We start from the raw sequence: 19,129 nt of genomic DNA, 5'->3' as shown, positions 1-19,129 counted from the left end.
GCATTCCTTGGTTTGTAACTGATCACTCTGATTTCTTGTCTCGGTGCTCACAGTGCACCTCCTCTTCTTTGTGTATATTCTCTTCTGTGTGTCTCTTTTCCAAGAACACTTGTCATTAGATTTAGGGCCCACCCAGATAAACCAAGAAGATCTCATCTCAAAATTCTTAATTACATTATAAAGATGCTTTTCCCTCAATAAGGTAATTTTTACAGGTTTGTGTAATTGCGATTTGAACATACTGCTTTGGAGGCCAACATCCAGTTAGCACCCTATAGATGGAACCATGCTCATTTTATAGACCAGAAAATTAAGGCCCAGAAGAGAGAAATGATCTGCTTTTTCCTCATGTGGCTAGCTTATTTTGAGGTACAAGTTCTGGGAGAAGTGAAATCCCAGAAGCTTCTTTCCAGATCAATAAGCACAATACTGAGTCATTGAGAATAGAGGGTTAAACAGGGCTTGGTTGTACAAACCTGTAATCCCAGCATTTGAGAGGCTGAGGCAGAAGGACTGCTATGAGTTCAAGGCCAACCTGAACTACATAGTGAGACTGTCTCAAAAAACCAAAAAGAGACCTTATCTAGGGGAGTTTGGAGTGCATATTTAGTTTTTCTCCTTCACATATCCATGAGGAAAATTGATACCACTTTGTATATTTAAAAGTGGAGGCTGGGAACCGGGTATAGAGGCACATGCCTGTAATCCCAGCACTTGGGAGGCTGAGGCAGGAGGATGACTGCAAGTTCAAGGCCAGCCTGGGCTACACAGTGAATTAGAGGCCAGTCTGGACTATATAGCGAGACCCTATCTTAAACTCTCGGCAACCTTCCTGCCTTAGCCTCCCAAGTGCTAGGATAACAGACATGCGCCACCATGCCCAGCTTAGGGAGACCCTTTTTTTTTTGGTACCAGGGATCGAACTCGGGACCTTGCACTTTAGAGGCAGGCACTGGAACCACTGAGCTAAATCCCCGGCCCTTATTTTATTTTATTTTATTTTATTTTAAAGTCAAGAATTAATTTTATTTATTTTAAAATAAACATTGAGGATTCCCCATTACCTACCACCCTACAGAACTTTTGAATGTGGAATGTTCAACAGCCTATCCATTTTAGTAGGTTACAAAACCAGCAAAAACTCCAGTTGTCTAATGATGAATAATTTTGATTTTTTTTTTTTTAAGTAGGTGAGTACCTACTGGACAATTTCCTTAGCTAAAGGCTAAAAGTAAAATTTTAATTTCACACAGAAAATACCATTAACTTAGTAGCCGTTGCTTAATAGATGGGCCTATTTTATTTTATTTTATTTTATTATTATTATTTTTGGTACCAGGGATCGAATTTGGGTCCTTGCGCTTGCGCAGCAGGTGGCGAAACCACTGAGCTAAATCCCAGGCCCGCCGGCCCCTATTTTAGAAAATAAAATAAAATAAAACAAGAGGCTGGGGTAAAGCATTTGCCTTGGATTGTTGAAGCAATCCCCAGCACCATCAAAAAATAAAAAAAAATAAAAAAAAATAAAAAAAAGAATCTGTTTCAATCATTTCCTAGTTACCAGCAGCAAAATGCTCTGGAACAGAAGTTATACAATTTCAGGAATTCAAAATAACAACAAATTTACTTGTAGAACCAAAATCTCAATTGGTCAATGAATTTTATGGGGGTTTTTTGTCGGGTTTTTTTTTTTTGGTACCAGGGATCGAACTCGGGTCCTCGCGCTTGCAAGGCAGGCGACAGAACCACTGAGCTAAATCCCCAGCCCTGAACTTTATGTTTTAAAATTTTTTTTCTACATTGATTACTGAATAGGTATGATACACACAGGACACAAAACTCAAGTGACAAGAGTATACAGTGTAAAATCAAGTCCCCTCCCTTCCCTCACCCCAGCTACCCAACCACCTCTTCACAGTGGCAGAGTGTTACTAATTTCTTGTGTACTGGGGCAGAATAATGTTTGATTTGCTTCTCTACTTTTCTGGGACCCAAGAGGCTTCACCACATAGATCACATTTCAGGGTCCCCTGGTCACCTGGTTTGGAGCTGGAAACCGGAGTAGTGGATCTTGCAAGGGACATTTTTCTTCCTCACAGAGAGCCCTTTAAGGACTCCAAGTGCTGATAAATTTCCACTCCACTGAGGCCTGGTCAGGCCTAAAGTAGCAAAGAAACTCTGCTGTGAACAGCAAGCACCAGAAGAATACTACATGATCCTTTGTGTTTTCCTCTGTCCTATACATGCCTTTGGTTCAACTTCTTCAAATTATCCTAATTTGAGTGTGTTGTTTTCCCCTGGGCCATGAACAGATAGGGACCATTCCCAAAGGCAGGGCCTCCCACCCCTTATCCCTGATACTTGACTGAATCCAGGGCTTCAAGCAAGGTAGGCAAGTGCTCCGCCATTCAACTTCATCTCCAGCTGTTTTTAAAAATTTTATTTTGAGGTAAGTCTCAATAAACTGCCCAGGCTCACCTCCAACTTGTGATCCTTCCTGCCTCAGTCTTCCAAGCAGCTGGAATTACAGGCATGGGCCACCATACTCAGTTACCACCTTCTTTTTTAACAACTGTATAGTGTTCTACTGGATGAGTGATGTATAATTTATTTAATTAATCCCATATTGCTTTATAATTTTTTATAATTTCAAATCACAGAGCAATAAATAACTGTTTATATAGTTGGTTAGGTTAATATATATATATATATATTTATTTATTTTTTTGGTACTGGGGATCTATAGGTTAATATATATCTATATCTATATCGATATAGATATAGATATAGATTTTTTTTTTTGGTACCGGGGATTGAACTTGGAACCTTGTGCTTGCGAGGCAGGCAGCGGCACCACTGAGCTAAATCCCCGGCCCTGGTTAATATATTTTTTAAATTTTGGATAAGTATAAAGTTGCTATGAACACATAAAAAAAAATTTGGATAAGTATTACCTAACTATACCCGTAGAGGTTTTATCAGTTTATGCTCTTCTCCGTAATTTAAGAAAGGACCTGTTTCTCCAAAGCTTTCCATGTTTTTTGTTATTTTGTTTTGCTGTTCTGGTGGATTAAAAATGTTACTCATTAGAATTTAATGTCCATTACTGTTTTGGGTGGGTGGCAGAAACTGCTACTTCCCTCTCAATACACATTTTTGCTTTTCTCTATAGTAAAAAGACTGAATTGGTCTCTTTACACCTGATGTTTGAGATAATTATAGATCTTATGGCTGAGCATTTTCTCTATTGCAATAGTCTGTTCAGATAAAATCTTTTTTCATCTAATTATATATATATATATATATATATATTCCAACACCCCCCGCCCCGTACTGGGAATTGAACTCAGGACCTTGTGCTTGCCAGGCAGGCGTGGGTGTTTTTTTGTTTTTTTGTTTTGAGACAGGATCTTGCTATGTAGTTCAGGCTGGCTTTTGTTTGTTTGTTTTTGTTTTTGTTTTTTTTGGTACTGAGAATCAAACTCTAGTCCTTGGACTTGTGAGGAAGGAGATGGAACCACTGAGCTAAATCCCTGGCCCACAGGCTGGTTTTGAAGTCATTGTGTAACCCAGGTTGGCCTTGAGCTCACAGTGATCCTCTTGCCTCAGCTTCCAGAGTGCTGGGATTACAGGCATGCGCCACCACACCTGGCAGATTTATTTTTTATTTGAAAGTACCAACCTTCAGTGTTTTCTGGAGCTTGTATAATTCACTTTCCAAAATGCAAACTTGTTGTTTTAGACTATGAAGTTCTCGGTGGCAGCTTCGGGATGGAAAGATGGTATCTTTCAATACTTCTAAACTCTGAAATTCATAATAAACAAGTTTGAATTCTATTAGAAATATGGTAACGAGTGGGAAAAAATGGAACCAGAAAATGGTTTGACATATTTCTTATAGAACAAAAAGCACATAAGACCCCATAAATTCCTCTTATCTGAGCTTAGCCCAAGTGTTAACCTGAGCACATGTGAACAAACCCCAGGTCTGTCCAAAAACCATATTGGTGCAAACAGGTACACATACCTGCACTACACAGCTCTGGCACCAGTTGTACACTGACCACACTCTATTTGTCCAACATTTTATCACTTCTTTGACATTGGGAAATTTGAAGTTCCATGATGGTCTTAGCCAGTTTGTGCTATGAGGTATATCTGTTGAAGAAATAACTGTTCTGCAGGAAAAACAAAAATCAAAGAGTCAAAAAAAAAAAAAAATCAAAGAGTCAAAAAACCCTAAGAAATCGATTCTATTTACTTTTTTGTTTGTGTTTGTGTTGTTATTTTCGAGACAGGGTCTCACTATGTAGTTCAGGCTGGCTTTGAACTCACAATTTAGCCCAGGCTGTCCTCAAACTGGTGGCAATCCTCTTGCGTCAGCCTCCTGAGTGCTGGGATTACAAGCGCACGTCACCATGCCTGTCTTGATTCTATTTACTTTTATTTTAATTTTTAGCTTTTAGGGATTAAACCCAGGACATTGTGAATATTAATCATCTCTACCACTGAGCTACAACCCCAGCCCCAAGAAGCTGATTTTATAATGTTACTCAGGAGCAGGGACTTTTTTTTTTTTTTTGGTACCAGGGATGGAACTCGGTACCTTGTGCTTGCAAAGCAGGTAGTGGAACCACTAAGCTAAATCCCTGGGCCCCTCCGCTTTTTTTTGAGACAAGGTCCCTCTATGCAGTCCAGGCTGGCCTTGAACACACATCAATCGTCCTGCCTCAGCCTCCCAAGTGCTGGGATTACAGGCTTGTGCCACTATGACTGGCAGGAGCAGGGGCTTTCTAAAGCCAAACCTTTCATTAAATTCTAGAAATCAAAGATTCACCTGGGTGTGGTGGTTCACACCTCTAATTTCAGGACTTGGGAGGCTCAGGCAGGAGGATTGATGCATGCATGTTCAAGGCCAGCCTGGACTACATAGTGAGTTCAAGGCCCAGCCTGAACTGTATAGAGAGACCCTGTCTCAAAAAAAATTTTTTTATTAAATATTTACTATATTCTAGGCACCAAAGACTTATTAATGAGCAACATAGATAAAACCCCTGCACTCATGGAGTTTGTAACTTATGAGGAAGAAAATTAAAAATAAATAAATAACAAGTATAGTTTGTGCATATATGCTAGGGAGGAAGAAAAAAGCAGGGGAGTGTGCACAATGTTAGATGGAGTGAATGTTTAGGTAGAAAAGTCAAGGAGAGCATCACTGAGAAGGTGAGTTTTGAGAAGAACCATGAAAAACTAAGGAAGTTAGCAGTCAAGTATCTGAAAGTCTAGGTGTGATGGCCCACGTATGTAATCCCAGGAGTCTGGGAGGCTAAGGCAGGAGGATGGCAAGTTCAAGCCCAGCCTAGGCAACTTAGAGACTTAGGAGACCATGTCTCAAAATAGAAAATGTAAAAAGGGCTAAGAATATAGCTCAGCGCAGAGGCCCTGGGTTCAATCCCCAGTACCAAAAAAAAAAAAAAAAAAGAAAAAAAGAAACAAACAAAAATGTCTGAGAAAGGAGTGATCCAGAGAAGATCAACAATAACTGCAAAGGCCCTGAGGTGGGAACTCACCAGAAGTGTTTGAGGAATAAAAAGGAGGCCAGGATGTCTAGGGAGAAAGACTGAAAGGAAAGTGATTAGCAAATAAGGTCAGAGTCAGATCCTAAAAGCCTGGTGGGTTATACTATGGACTTCAAGTTTTACTCTGAGAGAATAAGGCATTGGAGAGTTACTGCTTTTCTTTTTTCTTTCAACTCTCAGTGATCCTCCTGCCTCAGCCTCCTAAGTGCTGGGATTACAGCCGTTCACCACCACGCCTGACATGTTACTGCTTTTGGAGGGTCTTTTTGTTTTAAAAGCAATTTATAAAGAGAGCTATAAGGCTAGGAGTGTAGCTCAGGAGTGGAATGCGTAATGCACAAGGCCCTGGGTTCAATCCCCATCAATACCAACATAAATAAATAAATAAAATTTAAAAAGAGAGTGATATAACAACAAAGAGATAGATGTTATTATAAAAACCAACACTCTACCATTTGGATTCTCTTTCAATAGTGCATTGAACTTGTGAGTCCCAGAGAAAAATGACCAAACTTTAACAAATCTACGATTTAAATTCTATTCCTATGCCTCTCTTTCATCACTTAATTGCCAGACTTACACAATTAAATTTACCCGGAAAAGAGACCATTGTTAGGGTGCACTTGAACACAATTTCTTGTGATTCTCACTTCATTTGAATTTTTCTTTCATTTGGTGCTTCTGGGGATTGAACTGAGGGCCTTGAAGAGCTCTATCTCTGAGCTATGCCCCAGCATCCTCTCCTTTTTAAAAATATTTTTTGTGGGGCTGGAGGATTTAGCCCAGTGGTCCTGCTGCCTGCCTCAAAAGCGCAAGGTCCTGAGTTCGATCCCCGGTACCAAAAAAAAAAAAAATTTTCAAGACAGAGTCTTGTTAAGTTGCCCAGGTTGGGCTCAAATTTGCAGTCCTCTTGCCTGAGTGGGATTGTAGGTGGGTGTCATCCCATTTAACTTTCATATGAACTCTTAAATTATGGTTGCCATGTAAAGTACAGGATGTCCTGAAGAAATGTGTTTTTTTGTTGTTTTTTTTGTATGATATTAGGGATTGAACCTAGGACCTTACACATGCTATACAAATGTTCTACCACAGAGTATATCCCTGTCCCTTTCAAAATTTTGTTTTGAGACAGAGTCTCACTAAGCTGCCCAGGCTGGTTTCAAACTTGCAATTCTTTTGCCTTAGCCTCTCAGATAGTTGGGATTACAGGTGAGTACTTCGCCAAAAGATGAATAGTTTTAGTATAATTCAATGTTAAGTGGGACATATTTAAACTGAAGGTTATTTATTGTTTATGTGAAATTCAAATCTGACTCCATGTTCTATATTTTTATTTGCTAAATCTGGTAACTCTAAATTTGTCAAATCTCTCTAGTATTTTCTCTGTTCTTTATTTCTTACCTTTCTGAGGGTGGTGGAGGAGGAGGTGCAAGTAGCTTAGATTGGAATCGAGAGGCTTCTTTTTTTTTGACTAATCTCCTGGCTTTAGCTTTTAGCTTTCTTCTTCGTTGTTTGAACTTGGGCATGATTTCTGCGGAGAAACTTTTAAGAATATTTTTATTGAAAAAAAATATGTATATATAATAACACAAACCTTAAGTGTAGAAGGGGTGATCAATATATACAGGGAATGTTTAAATTTTTAAAAATTTATTACAGTGAAACACACATTGCCATTAATCCCCGCTACCCTTGCTTTGAACATACTTCTCCCATTGTTCTTGCCACTTTCCTTTTCTTTCTTTCTTTCTTCCTTTTTTTTTTTTTTTTAATTTTTTTTGGTTTTTTGACCCAAAGTCTTGCTATGTAGTTAAGGCTGGCCTTGACTCACTATGTAGCCCAGGCTGGCCTTGAACTCATGGCAATGCTCCTGCTTTAGCCTCCTGAGTGCTGGAATTACAGGTGTGCCCCACCACACCTAGCTTTCTTGCCACTTTCTGAAGCAGTTCTGGAAGTCCTCTTCTTGAATGCCTTTATGAGGTGTGATCAAAAATACAGTGAATGCTGCTGCCGAGGGCCATCAGACAGAAAGCCAGGCTTATGAAAATATTACAGTGTGCACCACCACGCCTAGTTTAAAAGGATGTATCTTTACCAGCAACATTTACTGAACATCCAGGTGAGTTAGTTATGGGAGGAGGAAACAACATTAGGTATTTATTCATTTATTTATTTACTTAAAAGTGGCAAGTTTATTCAAGAAAGCAAAAGTGAAGAGTGGGAGAGAAACTGGCTCTGCAGAGCGAGCTTGGACCAAGTGAATAGAAAAAGAGAGAGAGAGCAAAGATAAAAGTACATGCTGCGTCTGGGAAACACAGCTTGCGCTATCATGGAAAGTTATGATAACCATTAGCTATTTATTGAATGCCCTTAGGTACCTTCACATGTATTTTCTCAGTTAATCTTTACTATCCCAAAAAATATTATTCCTAATAAGGAGGATTTTATTCCCATTTTTACACAAGAATAAACTGAGGGTTAGAAAACTTAGATCATCTACCCAATGTAATGCAATACAGTACAGAGTCCAGACCTGTAAGTCTTCAAAGATCAGTTTGTTTTAATAGACTATGGTGTAAAGTATCTAAAACAGGCTCTACATAATAAAATAAGAATGACCCCAAGCCCAAGATATGAATATTTTAAAACATTATCGAGCATATTTATACTTTAATCCATATCCTTTTCTGAAGAAAATTAAGTCCAAGCTAGTTTGATCTCAAGCTCCAGAAGGACTTTGCTGGTTTTAGTTGTTGCTACCTGAGGAACAAAGATGTTATTCAAGTAGCAGAAATTAAAATGGTCTCAAGGCCTGGGCCTCTTTCCCTTCAAGCTTACATTTGAATAGGGACAATTGGCCTTGAAAACACACATTCATTCCACTTCTGTGCACTCCATAACCTTTTGGCACTTGGTATGCAGCTGTGCTCTTGCTCAGTTCTCCCATTTGACTGGCTGCAGAATCTCCTCCCACCCTGGACCTGCAGGGGCTCCCCTAATGGCAAAAGGACACAGAGCACATAGCTACAGTTCTCCCAGAGGGGTGGATTCTTGATAGCATCCTACTGGACTCATTGTTAGGTCCTGAATTAACAGGATATTTTTATAAATTGTTCTTAGAAGCTTGGGAGACATATATTACCCTTATTATATCACTTTTCCCCCATGCTAATGAGGGAAGGCTAAGCAGGTTATGAAAAAAAGTTAGTGGGTTGTTTGTTTGTTACTGGAGTTTGAATCCAGGGCTTTCACTCTGCGTTACATCCCCAGCCTTTTCTAAATTTTTTTTTTTTTTTTTAATTTTGAGACAGGGTAATGCTAAGTTGCTAAATTTCCCATAGTGGGTTTGGCCTTGCAATCCTCTTGACTCAGCCTCCCAAAGTGTTGGGATTACAGGTGTGCACAACTATGCCTGGCTTTTTTATTTATTTTAAAAAATTTTGTTTTATTTTATTTTTTGGTACCGGGGATTGAACTCAGGTCCTTGCGCTTACGCAGAAGGCGATGAAACCACTGAGCTAAATCCCCGGCCCCTAAAAATTTTATTATGAATTTTTTTTTTTTTTTGGTACTTAGGACCTCATGATTGCCAGGTAGGTACTGTGCTGCTCAGCTAAATCCCTAGCCTTTGGCTTTTTAAAAAAAACTTAAAATGAAATATTCTTTTTATTTTAACTGTTTCTTCCTGCAGTGCTAGGGATCAAACCCAGGGCCTTGAGAATGCTAGGTAAGAACAGTACCACTGAGATACATTACTACTCCTATAAAAACCATTCTGAATGTATTTACAAGAATCTCCAGGAAGTAGTAATCTTGTGGTTGCCTGGGAAAAAGAAAAGATTGAATCTCATCAGAGCCATGAGAACTTTTTCTGGAAACCTCTATTCAAGGTCTAGAGTCCACAGTTAGGATTCCCAGAATCGGAGACTTCCATGGCAACATTCATTTCCTTAGCTTTCATCTGTCCCTTCACTGTTTTCCTGTTTCTTTTCATTTTCTCTTTGATGTCTTTTGTTAGTGATCAAACTGATCCACAGACCCAGCCTCCTGTCCTTTTTTTCCTGTATCACCAACATTTAAATTATGAAAATAGACTTTAAAAGGGAGGTGAACTTTCTAATTAAACCTGGTAGATTGATTGTGACAAAGATTCTGTTTTTGACTACACTTCAATCAGGCTCCTGACCTCCTAAACCTATCTATCTATGTACTTCCTGGCAAAACTCAGTTTTAGCAATGAGTGCTGCCTGAACCACCTCCTAACCCTAATATCCTGTTGGGTTCCTCATCCTCCAGCATCTCCTAGTTGATGTCTGATCACTGTGACCTGTCTTTAGGAAAAGTCCTGTTTAGTCTGTGGAGGCAGAATCTCTCTTCCCTCTGGTGTTTCTTCTTAGTAATTTTCCATTAAGTTTCCGCTTGTCTATGATGTATCTCATTAGAGTGTTCTCTATAACTATTTCAATGGTCCTGAATAAAGTCTTCCTTATTATGCTTTAAAAAGTATAATCGAAGAATTTTTTCTTTAACAATTCTAGGGGCCAGGTGGATAGCTCAGTGGCAGAGTGTTTTCCTAGCATGTGCAAGGTGCTGGGTTCTATCCCTGGTACAAACAAACAATCCCTAAAGAATTCCTTAGCATGCTTCTCAAATCTGTTCACTACTTAGTTCATTTTTTTTTTTTTTTTTTTTTGTACCAGGGATTGAACTCGGGTCCTTGCATTTGCGCAGCAGGCGGCAAAAACGACTGAGCTAAATTTCCTGGCCCCCACTACTTAGTTCTAATGGCCCCTTTGCAGCATTTCTTCTAGTGATCAGAAGTTTGTACTCCAAGTATTCCAAACACTTTCTACAATGTTATCAACCTTTCCTCCTATTTGGGGTATCCTCTTCCAGGTCATCTTCCACCTACCTTCAAGATGTTTTCTCTCTCTCTCTCTTTCTCTCTTCCTTTTTGCTGGTACTAGGGATGAACCCAGGGCTGTCACACTGAGCTATATCTGCAGCCCCTTAATTTTTCTTTTTTATTTTAAGAGAGGGTCTCATTAAGTCATTAGGCTGTCCAGGCTGGGATCCAGTTGATGATCCACAATTGTTTAATTGAAAAATTTTTATTAATGTGTTTGTAGTACAGAATGATTATATTCACAGTCAGGTGTTAGTACACATACATAACACATCTTCATTCATTTTACTTCCCTTCTCCATCCCGCCTTCTGCCTTCTGAGCTTGTGATCCTTTTGTCTCAGGCTCCCAGAGGACTGGGATTAGAGCATGTGGCATTATGCCCAGCTAAGATTTTGTTACTTTCATCTTACAGATATTAGTTGACTGTTTCAAATGTTAGGTGTTGGGATACAATCTTAAATAAGATCAACAGTTTCTGTCCTTATGGAATTTATACTGGCAAAGAATCATCCCTTTTGGGTGTCTATCTCACTTCACACACTTTTTTGTTGTTGTTTTTAAGGTACTAGGGAACTAAGCCCAGGGACTTCACAGTGAGCTGCCCTTTTAAAATTCTTTTGTATTCAGGAAAGGTCTCACTGAATCATTAGGTTGTCCAGGCTGGGCTCCAACTTGTAATCCTCCTGCCTTAGCCTCCAGGAGTGCCATGATTACAGGTGTGCATCACCATGCATGGTCATATTTGCACCTTTATTATAAACTCTATTACATTGCATTGTAATTTTGGTTTGCATGTTTCTACCCTGCTGGGCTATGACCTTTGTAAGGTTAAGATAAATTTTTATTTAACTTCGTTTCTTTAGTATCTAGAATATGACAGGCATTAAGTAATGTTTCATTTAATAAATGAATGGAAGAAATCATTCTACTTTTAAGTGTTAACCAGAAAGCGTTCTTTCTTTTAGTTATGGAATATGCTTTTATACAATTGAATGCTGTCAAAATTTTTTATTGAGGAAAGTTTTAGTTTTTCAAAGCATACATCTTAATATGATTAAAGGATGGGCCCCCCAATTTTTTTTTTGGTACCGGGGATTGAACTCGGGTCCTTGCGCTTGCGAGGCAGGCAGGGAACCACTGAGCTAAATCCCCGGCCCCCAAAACTTTTTGAGTAGAAAAAAACCCTTTCTGAGTAGAAGGATGTAATAAGTAGAGTAAGAATTACTATCTTTTCCAGGAGTTGGCCTTGCTGCTTCTGCTAAAACTCCGTTGGGTGACATGAAAATTCTTTATTCAAGGCACTTTCAAAGCTGTGTCAGTGATGGAAATGACATTTGCACTGTATTATACATGTTACACTTGGCCTCTAGCCAATTCTGTTTTTTATTACCAGTTCAATCAGTTCACCTTGAATACCATAACACTGTTTTTGATACTAGCTTATAGTTTTATGCTTTATGTTGTGCAGCATTGTTTTTTAGATTCTGTCTTCTTTACCAAAAGAGACCTCTAAAGTCTCATTCTGCACAGTATTGGGCAGATAGTACAAGGGCACATCTTTTAAATTGACACAGAATGTTGGACGGCATTAATGCTGTATCATGGAACATGGTAATATGCTCAGTAAAGAAATGTACCTCATGGGAAGCTTTTGTTAAAAATGTATATTCCGAATCAGTACACCTGGGTGGAGCCCGATAATTTGCATTTGCAACAAGCAATAAGGAGATCCTAATGTCGCTAGTTCGTGGACCCACTTAGAGTAGCAAAAGGAAAGCAGATGCTTTGCTCCAAAACATATTTTGCGGAGTGTTAATTAAATTACAAGTGTGATTCGGCAGGAGTCAGGCGGAGCACTTCTTCCCCAGCCCCAAACCTCCCCCTTTTCTGCTTCATCTCTCCTCCCAGCCCAGCCAAAGTCCTCACCTCCTTAAGCAATATAAGAGCACAAGCAGCAAAAAGCCCAGCTGCAGAAGACGCAAACCCACGTAACAAAAAAGGAATGGTCCCTGCACTTACTAGTTTTAAGAGCCTGGGGATTAGATGGGGTCCGGGCAGCGGGCTCGTCGCGGCTTTAAGAAAAATTCAAAATTAAATCCTTGTCCTGGAGGGCCCAATCGTAGGAATGCTCTCCCCACGATTCGCTCTCTTGGTAGCACAGGAGCCCATCCTGGCTTATGATTGGTGGAGAGCGCACCACGCTCTGACCAATCAGAGCCGAGGCGCTTCTGCAATGAATAAGAGGAAGGCGGGAGAAAAGGGGAGGGGAAGCCAGAGAAGAAAGAAGGTGTGTCACGTCTCCTATGTTGGCGGTGGAAGCTTTCGTGTAATTGGTTGCTTCTTCTTCTGATTGCTCCAATAGCAAGCTCTTCTCTGCGGAGCTTGAATGTAGAGAATAGAGGACAGCCAATAGGAAAAAAAATATGTACATCAGCCAATCGCCCTGCGGCGTTTTGTGTCTTTGTCCAACAGAAAATTGTGTTTCATGCGGAGGGGCGTTACCCAGTCGCCAATGGGCGGGCGTTGGTGAAATAGAAGAGCCAATGAGTGCAAGATGTTGAATGACAGCTGTCCAATAGAGATCCTCAGTGCTAGTAAGGTTTGCAGCTTAAGCGCCGCCGCGGTTTGAGGAATGTCAACTATTCAACATGGAGGCGGAGGTCGATAAGCTGGAACTGATGGTGAGTACAAAGTGAAGGAGACCTACTGGGTAATTAATTTTCCTCCCATGGCCTCGAAACTAGGACGCAGTTTGGAGTCACCGGAAACTCGGGGGGACGGAGGCTGGACCGGAATCGAACTCCCTCCTCCTGCACCAAAGGGAGCCACCACCACCACTACCACTACCACCACCACCGCTACCACCACCGCCTCGGTCTCTTAACCGTCGCGGGGGAAGGGGTTACATCCGGGAAACTCGTGGGGAAATGGCGGGAGATGCCGAGGGCGTGGGGCCTTTGGAATTTCTTTCCTTCACCCTTCCTCCGCTCAAATCGCTACGCCTGGTGCAGACAGCACTTTACGTATTTCCACCAAAGGAGGGAACCTACTTTGCGCCCCAAGGAGGAAAGAGGTCTTTCGTACTCTTAGAGGCGTGCAGGGTGCGGTGGAGGAATAAACCGAGGGGCACGGTGGGCAGTCCCTTAGGGCTGAGTCGTTCGCGTGCTCAGAGGCGGGCTGAGAAAGTGTGAGGAAGGATGCTAGACTTACGGGTGGAACTTCTTAGCGTCCCAGGAAGCCTCCAGACCTGTTTGTTTAGCCCGGAGGTGGCGAGCCTTGGTGCGGGGAGAGGAAGCAGTGGTGGGGATCGCAACCCCGAGCGCGGGCGGGATGGGGACCGGCGAGCCCCTTGCTCCCCAGTCTCCCTCTTCCTTTCCTCGGTGAACGAGGGTATGGGAGGAGCTGGAAGGGCTCCCCTGGTTGCTGCTGTTTGGCCTGCTCTAGGGCGCCAAGCTGAGGCGCTGTCCTTCTAGTTTTCAGGATTTTCCCTTTTCCTTCTCTCTCATCCCTAGATTACCAGCTCGATAGCCCGCGCTTTTTTCTTAGTTCTCTTGTTTTATCTTTAGTCTTTTTCTCTTACATTATTAGTTTTTGCAGTTTGAGCTGGCTCCCTTAGAAATAGGGGGGTTGGAGAAAGTACTCTTCATTAAGGTCCTGTCGTTTATTTCTTTGTTAGAGAAAATCACAAGATTAAATTTTGCGAAGGAGAAAACTTCTTTCTTCTCCATTCGCAATCTTTGGCTCTTCCACCTCCCCTCCCCGGCGTTACTACTTAGGTATCGATTGTGCCTGCAATGCTCTCTCCAACTTGAGTCTCTCTTTTCTCCCGTGGAAAGGACGTGTGGGGAACCTGGAAGATGCTGAGTACCACCCTAACCCCCACCCTAACCCCCATTCCCAGCCCTGAACGTCTTGAGACGTTCATTTATCTCATTTCCCCTTGATGTGTTAATGAACTGAGGTGATTCTTATATACAAATTGATTTGAAGGCTTTCAATTATTTTTATTTGTTTTTCATTGCTTTTTAACTTTTGTGTTTGAATTCGGGTGTGTGTGTGTGTGTGTGTGTGTGTATAGGGAGTGTGGGAATGACGACAGGGTGGCAGGGTGGAGGGAGCAATGAGAGGGAAGAGTTACACAGCTTTTCAAGCTTGCAATAATGAATATTTCAAGGGGAGGTTTTTTGACGATTTTTTTAAAGGGAAAAATATTTAAGATCTGAAAAATATGGTTAACAAACAGATATTTTAGGTTATTGTGTTTTTGAAATACACAAAATGGTAAGTATTTTAGTTTGATTCTATCAACAGGTAAAAATGTTGTATGTTGTCCCTCTCCTATTTTGAATTCCTCCCTTCAGATACAGATATTTCTGTTTAATTGCTAATGGCAAATGATGCTAATTCTACTTTTAATATATTTTTTTCTTGAGTTGGCTGTTTTAATTTTCAGGCTCTTTCTAGCCTTTGCAACAGGTTTAATATTTTAAGACTACTTTAGATTGCACTAATTTTTTTTTTTTTTTTTTTGGTACTGGGGATCGAACCCCTGGTCCTTGTGCTTGTGCAGCAGGCATCAAAACCACTGAGCTAAATCTCTTGCCCCACTAATTCTAAGGGAAAAACAAGTAATCATTTTGAAAAGAGTAGGTTTTAGAAACTTATGGGATAGCCAAACTTTTAAACATTTAGATGTTATTTAAATTGGGGAAGTTTAAAATATTTTTTTGAAGAAAGGAAGAAAATGAAGCAGGTTTTTTTCTTAAATTTCTTTCAAGTACATTAGTGGTAGTTCCCCCCCCCCCCAAGTTACTGTTCATAATTTGGCTTTAAAACTGTATACTTTAGGAAATGTACTTTAATTTTTATCATGGTTTTTAGTATTACTGCATTGTATTGACTAGATAGTAAAAGAGTACATTTCATCTGCAAATTTTCCATGTTCATTAAAAAAAATTTTTAAAAAATATGTGAACCAGTATAGTTTCTAAGATTCCAAAAGTAAATGATTTCCTGTGGAAATTTCTGTGTTTTGGTTTTATATTACTTGAATAAAGGATTTGTCAAGGAACTAGTATTGAATATTTGGTAGGTGAAAAGAGAATGCATACTATTTAACTTTGAAAAAGAAACTGGTTATCCTAATTTTGTGAACAGCCTTATCCTCTTACTTTTTTCATAATTTTCTTATTTGTATTAGCTTCCAATTCAGAAGGCTAAATATTGACCTTTACTTGTCTTTAAAACCTGATACTTGGTTAACAAAGTTAAATATTCTAATATTTGAGTTATAGGGCCCAAGATTTGAGGCCAAGATTCTCAAGTTCCAGCTGTCCTGAATTTGAGTCCATTTCTTTGTAGGCTTAATGCAGCTAAGTAACTGAACTGGACCATTTAAAAGAAGGTTGGTGAAAATAATGGAAATGTATTTCTGCATCAATCAACATTACTGATAGAGGAATAACCTCATTGTAGAATAATCTTTGTTCTCTAACTTTGTCCCTTTACTTACTGATTGAGTGGCATTTGTCTAGGGTTCTCTTTTTGTCCACTATTGATCACAAAAGGTATCACAGTGTGATACTGTGACATTATTTCTAGGTTTACATCTGACTTTTAAAGAAACTTGGTTTTTTATTATTATTTTTTAGGAAACTTGTTATTTAAGTCTCAGCCACCCCTATTATTATTTTCCTCTTGATATTTCTACATTTGAAGGAAATCAACATGTTTCCTTTGAATTTAAGATAACGTAAGAGTTAATTGAAATAGTAAAAATCTCTTCTATAGTGTTCAATAAAGTTGGGTTGATGATGTTCAGTTTAGCACCGGTTGATTCCCTGGGTGTCTACTTCTTTGTCATAATAGCCTCCAGTGAACTTTTGAGATAAAAACGCTGTAAGATGGTAATGCTTTTTGTGTTTTTTAAAGTGTAGTGTAGAATCCAGAGTAATTGATTATGTATACATTTGAAAAATTTATTTCACTTTTCATTTTTCTTCAATATACTTATTCAGAAGGCTTGTTTATATGGCAGGTAATCAATTGCTTTGGAAAAGGAGCTAACCAATAAACCATCTCAACAGAAAATAGAAACATTTAACACAACTTTGACTTAGTAGTAATTATAACTGGTTTTGTTAATACCAATCCTAAGGTATTAATACCTATCTTAATTACTACTAAGGTTTAGAACATATTTACAAAGTTCCCCTATATCTCTGGCTGTTTGTTTGAATGTCAATTATAGGTTAGTCATCAAAAAAAAATTATCACTTTGATATTTAAGTCTCATCTTTTTTTTAATATAAGCATTGACATAAATGTTTTTAGGTTTTTGGATGCCTTCTGACCAAAATGGCAACTTAACATTAAATTCTTTTCACACTGGAGCTTCAAGTGACACCAGATACTTTTGTGTTCCTTTTCTACTTATTACTGCTAACGAATGCTCTGACTTTATTGCACTACTGTACTTTACAGCTAGCAGTGCAATAGTATTGTCAAAGCATCTGAAAGCAGAGTGCACGTCAGAATTTTTTATTTTTGCTTTACATCTTCAGTATTTATGAGTATTTTAACCACAACCTTTGTTACTGAAAACTGTATAATTTTATTACAATGTATCTTTTAGAAAGTCATAATTGAAAAACATTTTTTAACCTAACATTAGAGACACTACTGTATTGCGTTATGAAACACACTGAGAAAATACTTTTTATATTTGAAGTTAAAATGGCTTCTGTAAATGAGCAGCACTTTGTAATTTGGTTCTTTTAAAAGAATGTTTTTGATAATTTGCTTTTTTCTGTAACACATTTGGATAATTTCTGGCAAATCTTAGGTTTTCTTTAACTGAGTTTTATGATGAATTAGTAATTGATGAAGACAATCTCTGCTATATATGCCCTATGGTGACTTGCTTCATCTTAATTAGGGTTAATTTTGGTATTATGTAGGAAGTGCTTGAATTTAAAACTTAAACATGCTTGAGTTAAAATTCATTTTGTAGTATTGTGTTAAAAACTGAGTTCATCATTTTTTTGGTAATCAATTTTATTGAGATATAACTTAAATACAGTAAAACTCACCAATTAAAGGTGTATAATTTGATGGGCTTTGGTAAATGTATATAGTCATGTAATCACCACCATAGACAAGATATAAAACATTTCTATCACTTTAAGTTTTTGTAGCTGGGCATGGTGGCTCATGCCTATGATCCCAGGACTCTGGAAGGCTGAGGCAGGAGGGTCAAAACTTCAAACCCAGCCTGGGCAACTCAGTAACAGTGAGACCTGACTCAAAATTTAAAAAAGGGCCTGAGTTCAATTCCTAGTGAGGGGTGGGGGCTGTGGCTTATGCCTGTAATCCTAGCTCTGAGGGAGGCTGAGGCAGGAGGATTATAAATTTGAGTCCCACCAGGGCAATCTAGCAGGAGGACCCAGTCTCAAAATAATAAAAAGAGGGCCGGGGATATGGCTCAGTGGTAGAGTGCCTCTGGGTTTAATCTCTAGTGCCACAAATAAATAAATAGAAAATAAAAGAAAGAACTTAAGTTTTTTTGTCTCTCTTTGCAGTCATCCTCTTTTCCCCAAATTTGTTTTGTTTGTTTGTTTGTTTTCGGGGGTTTTTTGTACTGGGAATCGAACTCATGGCCTTGAACTTGGCCCATAGGCACTGTGCCGCTCGCTGAGCTACACTCCTGGCCCTTTTCCCCCAAATTTCTTGGCATCCACTGGTCTAGAATTTCATATAAATCGAATAGTGGTATGCAGCCTTTTGTATGTAGCTTCTTGCACTTATGAGAATACTTGTTATTCATTCATATATTAGTATATTAGTATATATTATACTATAGTATACTATATTAATATATAGTATATTAGTAGTTGGATTTTTTTTTGAGACAGGGCCTCACTATGCACTTCAGACTGGCCCTGAACTCACCATGTAACCCCCACTGGCCTCAAATTCGTGGCAATCTTCCTGTGTCAGCCTCCTGAGTGCTAGGATTACAAGTGTGCAACACCATGTCCAGCATTAGTTGGACAATTTTTATTGCTAAACAGGATTCTTCTGTGTAGAATGTGACAAATTGTCCATTCACTAAATTATGGACTTCTGGTCATTTTGAGGGTTTGCCATTTATGAATAAAGTTGTTGTGAGCACTGGATTGTAAGTCTTTTATTTCTTTTGTTGTCAATGGATTTCTGGGTAATATGATAAATGTATGCTTGCTCTTATAAGAAACTGCTAACGTCTTTTCCAAAGCTTCTAAATGGCTAAAAATATTGAACATCTTTTCATGTGTTTATTTGCAATTGGTACATCTTCTTTAGTGAAGTGACTGAAAACAAATTTTTTTGGTCTATTTTCAAATAACTTGTCGTCTTTTTCGTTTTTTTGCTTTTTTTTTTGGTACCGGGGATCGAACTTGGGACCTTGCACTTTCGAGGCAGGCACTGGAACCACTGAGCTAAATCCCAGGCCCATGACTTGTCTTTTTACTATTACATCATGAGAATCATTTAGTTTTCTGTCAGTTTGTTATTTGCTTTCCCATACAACACCCCCACCCCCACCCTCACCCCCGCACTGGAGATTGAACCCAGGAAGTGCTGAGCTACAACTCCTGACC

The 19,129-nt window shown here is 39.2% G+C and overlaps 2 protein-coding genes across 11 annotated transcripts in view; one reads left to right on the top strand and one right to left on the bottom strand.

The window, feature by feature from the left end:
* The window catches only part of Prr11 (proline rich 11), a 28,808-nt gene extending 15,866 nt beyond the window's left edge, over positions 1-12,942 (bottom strand). For all 3 annotated transcript variants that reach the window (XM_021248702.2, XM_004870351.4, XM_021248703.2), the window contains exons 1-4: positions 12,507-12,942; positions 6,981-7,121; positions 4,028-4,178; positions 3,683-3,805 (exon numbers count right to left, since the gene is read on the bottom strand). In XM_021248702.2, the coding sequence (XP_021104361.1) occupies positions 3,683-3,805; positions 4,028-4,178; positions 6,981-7,105 (399 nt within the window). In that variant the 5' untranslated portion in view covers positions 7,106-7,121; positions 12,507-12,942. The remainder of the gene's footprint in view (positions 1-3,682; positions 3,806-4,027; positions 4,179-6,980; positions 7,122-12,506) is intronic.
* Positions 12,943-12,974: 32 nt separating this feature from the next.
* Trim37 (tripartite motif containing 37) overlaps positions 12,975-19,129 on the top strand; it is a 141,859-nt gene continuing 135,704 nt past the window's right edge. For 4 of the 8 annotated variants that reach the window (XR_015443147.1, XR_015443146.1, XR_015443144.1 and 1 more), the window contains exon 1: positions 13,060-13,168. Coding sequence is in view for 4 of the 8 variants with exons in the window: in XM_087191434.1 (XP_087047560.1) it covers positions 13,136-13,168 (33 nt within the window). In the remaining 4 variants the exon portion in view is untranslated. Of the gene's footprint in view, positions 13,169-19,129 lie in introns of all 8 variants that reach the window. The other 4 variants (XM_013067665.3, XM_087191431.1, XM_087191434.1 and 1 more) reach the window with 3 other exon arrangements.

Source organism: Heterocephalus glaber, unplaced genomic scaffold, assembly GCF_053883595.1.
Source record: "Heterocephalus glaber isolate CG9 unplaced genomic scaffold, H.glaber_assembly_v1.0 deba00001564, whole genome shotgun sequence".
NCBI lineage: Eukaryota > Metazoa > Chordata > Mammalia > Rodentia > Bathyergidae > Heterocephalus > Heterocephalus glaber.
Note: the sequence above shows the minus strand (reverse complement) of the source record. Positions and strands in the feature narration are given on the sequence as shown.